The sequence below is a fragment of the Ictalurus punctatus genome, chromosome 2 (genome assembly GCF_001660625.3).
Source record: "Ictalurus punctatus breed USDA103 chromosome 2, Coco_2.0, whole genome shotgun sequence".
Classification (NCBI taxonomy): Eukaryota; Metazoa; Chordata; class Actinopteri; order Siluriformes; family Ictaluridae; genus Ictalurus; species Ictalurus punctatus.
In genome coordinates, this window is record NC_030417.2 from 37,824,503 (window position 1) to 37,834,502 (window position 10,000).

General features: G+C 49.7%; 1 protein-coding gene across 3 annotated transcripts in view; it reads left to right on the forward strand.

The window, feature by feature from the left end:
- The window catches only part of rarab (retinoic acid receptor, alpha b), a 103,682-nt gene that overhangs the window by 83,092 nt on the left and 10,590 nt on the right, over positions 1-10,000 (forward strand). Inside the window, exons 1-3 of one of the 3 annotated variants that reach the window (XM_053678025.1) lie at positions 1,653-2,211; positions 2,349-2,497; positions 9,835-9,976. In XM_053678025.1, coding sequence (XP_053534000.1) covers positions 9,865-9,976 — 112 coding nt within the window. In that variant the 5' untranslated portion in view covers positions 1,653-2,211; positions 2,349-2,497; positions 9,835-9,864. Of the gene's footprint in view, positions 1-1,652; positions 2,212-2,348; positions 2,498-9,834; positions 9,977-10,000 lie in introns of those variants that run through there. The other 2 variants (XM_053678023.1, XM_053678019.1) reach the window with 2 other exon arrangements.

The following is a 10,000-nucleotide window of genomic DNA, read 5'->3' on the forward strand; positions in this document are numbered from 1 at the left end:
GATTTTGCTGCCTTTTTTTCCCTTTCAAAATCCGTGAAGGTTTTTTTTTTTTTTTTTTTTTTTTGGCGGAATCGCGATCGCGCGGGATTTTTGGCGCGGCCTGAAAGCTCCTCCGGACGCCGCGGCGTTCGCTCGGCTCTGCGTCCGTTTCTGCGATCGCACCGTCGCAGGATCCCGGAGGGACTCTGCGTAGTACCGGCCTTCACACGCTTCACATAGAGACCGCGGTTTAAGATGTGCGGGACGTTTATTTAACATTTACTGAAGGAGTGCATCTTCAGGACGGAGGAGGGCGGGGGGGGGGGGGGGGGGGGGGGGTGATTTTGGGACGCGTCGTTGGTCCGTATGGGACGTGGCGTTGGTCCGAATGGGACGCGGCGTTGGTCCGTATGGGACGTGGCGTTGGTCCGTATGGGGTCCGTATGGGACGTGTCGTTGGTCCGTATGGGACGCGTCGTTGGTCCGTATGGGACGTGGCGTTGGTCCGTATGGGACGCGGCGTTGGTCCGTATGGGATGCGGCGTTGGTCCGTATGGGGTCCGTATGGGACGCGTCGTTGGTCCGTATGGGACGCGGCGTTGGTCCGTATGGGGTCCGTATGGGACGCGTCGGTGGTCCGTATGGGACGCGGCGTTGGTCCGTATGGGACGCGTCGTTGGTCCGTATGGGACGTGGCGTTGGTCCGTATGGGACGCGTCGTTGGTCCGTATGGGACGCGTCGTTGGTCCGTATGGGGTCCGTATGGGACGCGGCGTCAGTCCGTATGGGACGCGGCGTCAGTCCGTATGGGACGCGGCGTCAGTCCGTATGGGACGCGGCTTCGGTCCGTATGGGACGTGGCGTAGGTCCGTATGGGACGCGTCGTTGGTCCGTATGGGACGCGGCGTCGGTCCGTATGAAATGCGGCGTCGGTCCGTATGGGACGCGGCGTCGGTCCGTATGTGACGCGGCGTCGGTCCGTATGAAATGCGGCGTGGGTCCGTACGGGACGCGGCGTCGGTCCGTATGTGACGCGGCGTCGGTCCGTATGAAATGCGGCGTGGGTCCGTATGGGACGCGGCGTCGGTCCGTATGGGACGCGTCGTTGGTCCGTATGAAATGCGGCGTCGGTCCGTATGGGACGCGTCGTTGGTCCGTATGAAATGCGGCGTCGGTCCGTACGGGACGCGGCGTCGGTCCGTATGGGACGTGTGTAGAACATGTTTAAAGCAGACGGTGGGTTGATAGGAACAGAGATTTCTTGCTGAGGTGAGCGAGCGAGGCTGTGCCGGATAATGCCGGATAATCTCGTGTAATGTACGGTAGCGAGGACTTGCGTGTAAGAGGCTCAGCGCTACTTTAACGCACGCGCGGTTCAACGGAGTTCAATGACTACGGTTAAATGTGTAGAAAAGAAATGATTTAGCAGAAAACAGATTCAGTGGAAATGTTCGCATCAGATCAGCCGCTTCACTTCCGTTCAGTTTGTTAGCATAATAATAACAATAATAATAATATCAATATAACAATATATATAACAATAAATAACAACAATAACAACATTAATAATAATTATGATAAAGATAATAATAATAATAATAATAATAGTAATAATGTGAGTCCTGGGCTGTTCTGTACGAGTATTGCGATGTAATGTATCACAGCGTTGATCTCACGCTACAGTCCCGTACCGTTACGGAGGTTTTATAGGGATCGCCGCGGCGCTTTTCAGAATTTGCGCTGCAGCTCGAGGAGCGGTTTACTCGAATCGGCGAAATCGCGATCCCGCCGAATTGTCCCGCGCGCTCTTCGGCAGTGATGCTTGTCAGTAACCGAGACCTGTTTATCTGCACTCGTTCGAATGCGTGTCGTGACGACGTCACGTGACCGGTCTCGGCCCGAACCCGCGGGACGTCGGCGGTGATTTAGGAAAACTGCGAGCTCGCGCGAATATGGCGGGGTTTCCTCGATCTTTGCGTTCGTCTCTGCGATCATGGACGGGCTGTACCGTGAGAGTTCCCAGCGCGTTCTCGGGAGATCGTGGGTTTGAATCCCGCCGAAGCCGGGAAGCGCGATAGTCCTGCTCTCTGGGTGGGAAGGACGGCCTTCCTCTCTCGGTCAGAGCGTAAAGACGTGTGGAGATGTAGTTAATGAGGAGGAAGTGGATTAGACTGAGATGATGATGATGATGATGATGATGATGATGTAGATCATAACGCAGCTCGAATGTGAGTAAGTGCAGGTTTGGCTGAGAGGTTTATGAGGTTGTCCTTTTGACATTTATGATGTCACTGTGCATGACTAACTCTCTCTCTCTCTCTCTCTCTCTCTCTCTCTCTCTCTCTCTCTCTCTCTCTCTCTCTCCGTAGCGGTGGACACTCAGAGCTCCAGTTCGGAGGACATTGTCCCGAGTCCTCCGTCTCCTCCGCCTCCTCCTCGTGTGTATAAACCCTGCTTCGTCTGTCAGGACAAATCATCTGGATATCACTACGGAGTCAGCGCCTGCGAGGGCTGCAAGGTACCGACTCGCTCAGCTCACCTGCTCCGAGTTTATTTTTAGCTCGGAGTAAAGAGTGGAGTCGGTGGCAGCGTCAGCGCACGCAAACAGACGCAGCACCAAAACACGCCGATTAAAATAAATAACACTCGCAGTTGCGGAGCCGCTTTTACCGCTTTTAGTTTCTCCAATATAACGTACCGATCTGTTTATTATTATTATTATTATTATTATTGTTATATGTTATATAAATAGTAATAATAATGAATATTTTATTGAATGTTGCTTTTTATCATTTTGTTTTTGTCGTCACTTTGTGAATCATTTCTGAAGTAATCCGAATCTTTAGGGCATTGGTCTGTTTAAATTTTGCCCTTTTATGTTGCTTAGCGACAAACGATTACTGGGGACTGCGCCGCGCCCCACGGGGGGTTTTACCTTACTCCTGGTAAAATCTCTGTACCGCACGGCGTCAGGATACTCGCCGCTCTAGAAGCCGAATGTTCAGGTGCGGTTCCAAGTGAGCTTCAGAGGTGATGTGGAGGCAAAATAGGGGCGATGTGGGGCGATGTAGAGGTGATGTAGAGGTGATGTACGGGTGATGTAGAGGTGATGTAGAGGTGATGTAGGGGTGATGTAGGGGCGATGTACGGGTGATGTAGAGGTGATGTAGGGGTGATGTACGGGTGATGTAGAGGTGATGTAGGGGTGATGTACGGGTGATGTAGAGGTGATGTAGGGGTGATGTAGAGGTGATGTAGAGGTGATGTAGGGGCGATGTACGGGTGATGTAGAGGTGATGTAGAGGTGATGTAGAGGTGATGTAGGGGTGATGTAGGGGTGATGTAGAGGTGATGTAGGGGCGATGTACGGGTGATGTAGAGGTGATGTAGGGGTGATGTAGGGGTGATGTAGGGGTGATGTAGGGGCGATGTACGGGTGATGTAGAGGTGATGTAGGGGTGATGTACGGGTGATGTAGAGGTGATGTACGGGTGATGTAGAGGTGATGTAGAGGTGATGTAGAGGTGATGTAGAGGTGATGTAGGGGCGATGTACGGGTGATGTAGAGGTGATGTAGGGGTGATGTAGAGGTGATGTAGGGGTGATGTAGGGGTGATGTAGAGGTGATGTAGGGGTGATGTAGAGGTGATGTAGAGGTGATGTAGGGGTGATGTACGGGTGATGTAGAGGTGATGTAGGGGTGATGTAGAGGTGATGTAGGGGCGATGTACGGGTGATGTAGAGGTGATGTAGGGGTGATGTAGAGGTGATGTAGGGGTGATGTACGGGTGATGTAGAGGTGATGTAGGGGTGATGTAGAGGTGATGTAGAGGTGATGTAGGGGTGATGTACGGGTGATGTAGAGGTGATGTAGGGGTGATGTAGAGGTGATGTAGGGGCGATGTACGGGTGATGTAGAGGTGATGTAGGGGTGATGTAGAGGTGATGTAGGGGTGATGTAGGGGTGATGTACGGGTGATGTAGAGGTGATGTAGGGGTGATGTAGGGGTGATGTACGGGTGATGTAGGGGTGATGTACGGGTGATGTAGAGGTGATGTAGAGGTGATGTAGGGGTGATGTAGAGGTGATGTAGGGGTGATGTAGAGGTGATGTACGGGTGATGTAGAGGTGATGTAGAGGTGATGTAGGGGTGATGTAGAGGTGATGTAGAGGTGATGTACGGGTGATGTAGAGGTGATGTAGGGGTGATGTAGAGGTGATGTAGAGGTGATGTAGAGGTGATGTAGGGGCGATGTACGGGTGATGTAGAGGTGATGTAGGGGTGATGTAGAGGTGATGTACGGGTGATGTAGAGGCGATGTAGAGGTGATGTAGAGGTGATGTAGAGGTGATGTACGGGTGATGTAGAGGTGATGTACGGGTGATGTAGAGGTGATGTACGGGTGATGTAGAGGTGATGTAGAGGTGATGTACGGGTGATGTAGAGGTGATGTACGGGTGATGTAGAGGTGATGTAGAGGTGATGTACAGGTGATGTAGAGGTGATGTACGGGTGATGTAGAGGTGATGTAGGGGTGATGTAGGGGTGATGTACGGGTGATGTAGAGGTGATGTACGGGTGATGTAGAGGTGATGTAGAGGTGATGTAGAGGTGATGTACGGGTGATGTAGAGGTGATGTACGGGTGATGTAGAGGTGATGTAGAGGTGATACAGGGGTGATGTAGGGGTGATGTAGAGGTGATGTACGGGTGATGTAGAGGTGATGTACGGGTGATGTAGAGGTGATGTAGAGGTGATGTAGAGGTGATGTACGGGTGATGTAGAGGTGATGTACGGGTGATGTAGAGGTGATGTAGAGGTGATGTAGAGGTGATGTAGAGGTGATGTACGGGTGATGTAGAGGTGATGTACGGGTGATGTAGAGGTGATGTAGGGGTGATGTATGGGTGATGTAGAGGTGATGTACGGGTGATGTAGAGGTGATGTAGAGGTGATGTACGGGTGATGTAGAGGTGATGTACGGGTGATGTAGAGGTGATGTAGAGGTGATACAGGGGTGATGTAGAGGTGATGTACGGGTGATGTAGAGGTGATGTAGGGGTGATGTACGGGTGATGTAGAGGTGATGTAGGGGTGATGTACGGGTGATGTAGAGGTGATGTACGGGTGATGTAGAGGTGATGTAGGGGTGATGTACGGGTGATGTAGAGGTGATGTACGGGTGATGTAGAGGTGATGTAGAGGTGATGTACGGGTGATGTAGAGGTGATGTAGAGGTGATACAGGGGTGATGTAGGGGTGATGTAGAGGTGATGTACGGGTGATGTAGAGGTGATGTAGGGGTGATGTAGAGGTGATGTACGGGTGATGTAGAGGTGATGTACGGGTGATGTAGAGGTGATGTAGAGGTGATGTAGAGGTGATGTACGGGTGATGTAGAGGTGATGTACGGGTGATGTAGAGGTGATGTACGGGTGATGTAGGGGTGATGTACGGGTGATGTAGAGGTGATGTAGGGGCGATGTACGGGTCATGTAGAGGTGATGTAGAGGCGATGTAGAGGCGATGTAGAGGCGATGTAGAGGCGATGTACGGGTGATGTAGAGGCGATGTAGAGGTGATGTAGAGGTGATGTAGAGGTGATGTACGGGTGATGTAGAGGTGATGTACGGGTGATGTAGAGGTGATGTAGGGGTGATGTACGGGTGATGTAGAGGTGATGTACGGGTGATGTAGAGGTGATGTAGAGGTGATGTACGGGTGATGTAGAGGTGATGTACGGGTGATGTAGAGGTGATGTACGGGTGATGTAGAGGTGATGTAGAGGTGATACAGGGGTGATGTAGGGGTGATGTAGAGGTGATGTACGGGTGATGTAGAGGTGATGTAGAGGTGATACAGGGGTGATGTAGGGGTGATGTAGAGGTGATGTACGGGTGATGTAGAGGTGATGTAGAGGTGATGTACGGGTGATGTAGAGGTGATGTACGGGTGATGTAGAGGTGATGTAGAGGTGATGTAGAGGTGATGTACGGGTGATGTAGAGGTGATGTACGGGTGATGTAGAGGTGATGTACGGGTGATGTAGGGGTGATGTACGGGTGATGTAGAGGTGATACAGGGGTGATGTAGGGGTGATGTAGAGGTGATGTACGGGTGATGTACGGGTGATGTAGGGGTGATGTAGGGGTGATGTACGGGTGATGTAGAGGTGATGTAGGGGTGATGTAGGGGTGATGTAGAGGTGATGTACGGGTGATGTAGAGGTGATGTAGGGGCGATGTACGGGTGATGTAGAGGTGATGTAGAGGTGATACAGGGGTGATGTAGGGGTGATGTACGGGTGATGTACGGGTGATGTAGAGGTGATGTAGAGGTGATACAGGGGTGATGTAGAGGTGATGTAGAGGTGATGTAGAGGTGATGTAGGGGTGATGTAGAGGTGATGTACGGGTGATGTAGAGGTGATGTAGGGGTGATGTAGGGGTGATGTAGGGGTGATGTAGAGGTGATGTACGGGTGATGTAGGGGTGATGTACGGGTGATGTACGGGTGATGTAGAGGTGATGTAGAGGTGATGTACAGGTGATGTACAGGTGATGTAGAGGTGATGTAGAGGTGATGTAGGGGTGATGTAGAGGTGATGTACGGGTGATGTAGAGGTGATGTAGGGGTGATGTAGGGGTGATGTAGAGGTGATGTAGAGGTGATGTACGGGTGATGTAGGGGTGATGTACGGGTGATGTACGGGTGATGTAGAGGTGATGTACGGGTGATGTAGAGGTGATGTAGAGGTGATGTAGGGGTGATGTAGAGGTGATGCAGGGGTGATGTACGGGTGATGTAGAGGTGATGTAGGGGTGATGTAGAGGTGATGTAGGGGCGATGTACGGGTGATGTACGGGTGATGTAGAGGTGATGTAGAGGTGATGTAGGGGCAAAGATGAGCTCGCTGCTGCTGTTGTGCTGGGATTTTACTGTTAAAGACCAGCTGAGTGTAGAGTGTGTGTAGAGTCTGAGGAAGTGAGAGAGCAGAGGTCAGCGCCGAGTTAACCTTCATGCACACACACGCGCACGTGGCTGTGCGAGGGAACTGTGGGAGGTGTGCACACGCTACACAAACACTCACTCAGTCAGCAAGATATAAACACAACTTCATTAAATTTTCATGCTCAGAGTTTCCCTCGTTCTCCTCCCACTGATCAACGTCTCTCCACTCTCTCATCCTCATCCTTACTTCCTCTCTTCCTCTGCTCCTCGCAATCTCACACACATACAACTACACACACACACAACTACACAAACACAACTACACACAACTACACACACAAACACAACAACTACACACACACACACACACACAACTACACACACACAACTACACAAACACAACAACTACACACAACTACACACACAAACACAACTACACACACACACACACAACTACACAAACACAACAACTACACACACACACACACAACTACACACACACAACTACACAAACACAACTACACACAACTACACACACACACAACTACACAAACACAACTACACACAACTACACACACAAACACAACAACTACACACACACACACACACAACTACACACACAAACACAACTACACACAACTACACACACAAACACAACAACTACACACACACACACACAACTACACAAACACAACAACTACACACACAAACACAACAACTACACACACAAATACACACACACACACGACTACACACACACACAACTACACATACAAACACAACAACTACACACACAACTACACACACACAACAACTACACACACACAACTGCACACACAACTACACACACACACACACATACAACTACACACACACACACACAACAACTACACACACACAACTACACACACACACAACTACACACACACACACATACAACTACACACACAACTACACACACAACTACACACACACACACACAACTACACACACAACAACTACACACACAACTACACACACAACTACACACACACACAACTACACACACACACACATACAACTACACACACCTACACACACACACAACTACACACACACACACCACTACACACACACACAACTACACACACACACAACTACACACACAACTACACACACACAACTACACACACACACAAACAACTACACACACACAACAACTACACACACACAAACAACTACACACACACAACTACACCCACAAACAACTACACACACAAACACAACTACACACAAACATCTACACTCACACACAACTACACACACACAACTACACACACACAACTACACACACACAAACAACTGCACACACACACAAACTACACACACACACACAACTACACACACAACTACACACACACCCATACAACAACTACACACACACACAAACAACTACACACACACAACTACACACAAACATCTACACACACACAAACAACTACACACACACAAACAACTACACCTCCTCTCCTCCTCTCCTCTCCTCTCTCCTCCTCTCCTCCTCTCCTCTCCTCTCCTCCTCTCCTCCTCTCCTCTCCTCTCTCCTCCTCTCCTCCTCTCCTCCTCTCCTCTCCTCCGCTCTAATCTTTTCCTTTCCATCCCTCTTTTCCATTCCTCCATCTTCCTCACTTCTCTCATCGTCCCTTCTCCTTCCTTAATCCTCCTCCTTTTTTTTTTTTTTTTTTTTACACCTTTCTTTCATTTCACCGTCTCGCCTCCCTTCATCAGTTTCTGTTCATCTTGTGCATTTTTTTTTCTTCATCCTCCACTGTTTCTCTCTCTCCTTCCTTTCCCTCTTCTCTTCTCCTTCTCCTCCCCGTTTCTCTCCGTTTCTTTTCTTTTTTTGGAATTTTACTTCCTCTTTTTGCTCTCATCTCTTCTCGGATCGCGCCGGGTCTTTGTTTTCATCCTCCGCTCTCTCTCCTTTCCTTCTTTCCATCTTCTCATCAGTGCTCTCGACTTTACTCTCACACACACACACACACACACACACACAATGCATGACTAATCCCAGTCCAGTGAGTTCCTCGAGTAAATGTGTAAAGATGATGTGATGGTGATGTCAGGAAGGTGCGATGTGTTGAAATGTTGTATGAGTGTAGTGTGTAGATTCTGTGTGTGTGTGTGTGTGTGTGTGTGTGTGTGTGTGTGTTGAAACTCAGACTATCAGCTGATCGGCTGCCAGAGCGGCGTTCGCACTTGGGGATGATATTTGGGCCTTTTTGCCGATAGCCGCGTGCGAGTTTTGTCACGGGTTTATCAACGCGGCAGGTTCCCGTGAAGTCGGAACAGAAAAGAGGGAACGGATCTTCAGAATCTTCCGCCGATCAAAAGCCGTTTAAAAAAAAACAACAACATTTTTTTACCCCCGTTCCGGAAAAGGAAGGAGTACACACACGCTCGTGTTATTTCGTCGTTTGTCACAGACCGTCGTTCCGGCTCGTAGACGAATCCACCTGAACACTCGTCTCAGACACCGCACAGAGCGACCAATCCCGTCCCAACTTTTTTGAGACGTATCGCGGCCATCGGATTCAAAATGACCTTTCTTTTTTTTTTTCTTCTCCTTCTTAAAACGGTACATCTCCTCAGGGTAAACGTCTGATACGTTTTCTATGTTCCACTGTGAATAAAGTACGGGTTTTACGAGATTTGAAAATGGCTGCGTTCTGTCTTGATGTACAGTTCACACAGCGTCCCAACTTTTTTGGAATCGTGCTTGTCGTTCCCTCCCGACCGCTTACGTGTTTTTTGACTGTATTAAAAACTTTGAGCAGATAAGACTGGACTCAGTGTGTGCGTGTGTGTGTGTGTGTGTGTGTGTGTGTGTGTGTGTGCGTGTGTGCGTGTGCGTGTGTGTAGGGTTTTTTCCGCAGGAGCATCCAGAAGAACATGGTGTACACATGCCACCGAGAGAAGAGCTGCATCATCAACAAGGTCACACGCAACCGCTGCCAGTACTGTCGCCTGCAGAAGTGCCTAGAAGTGGGCATGTCCAAAGAGTGTAAGTGTGTGAGCGCGTGCGCAC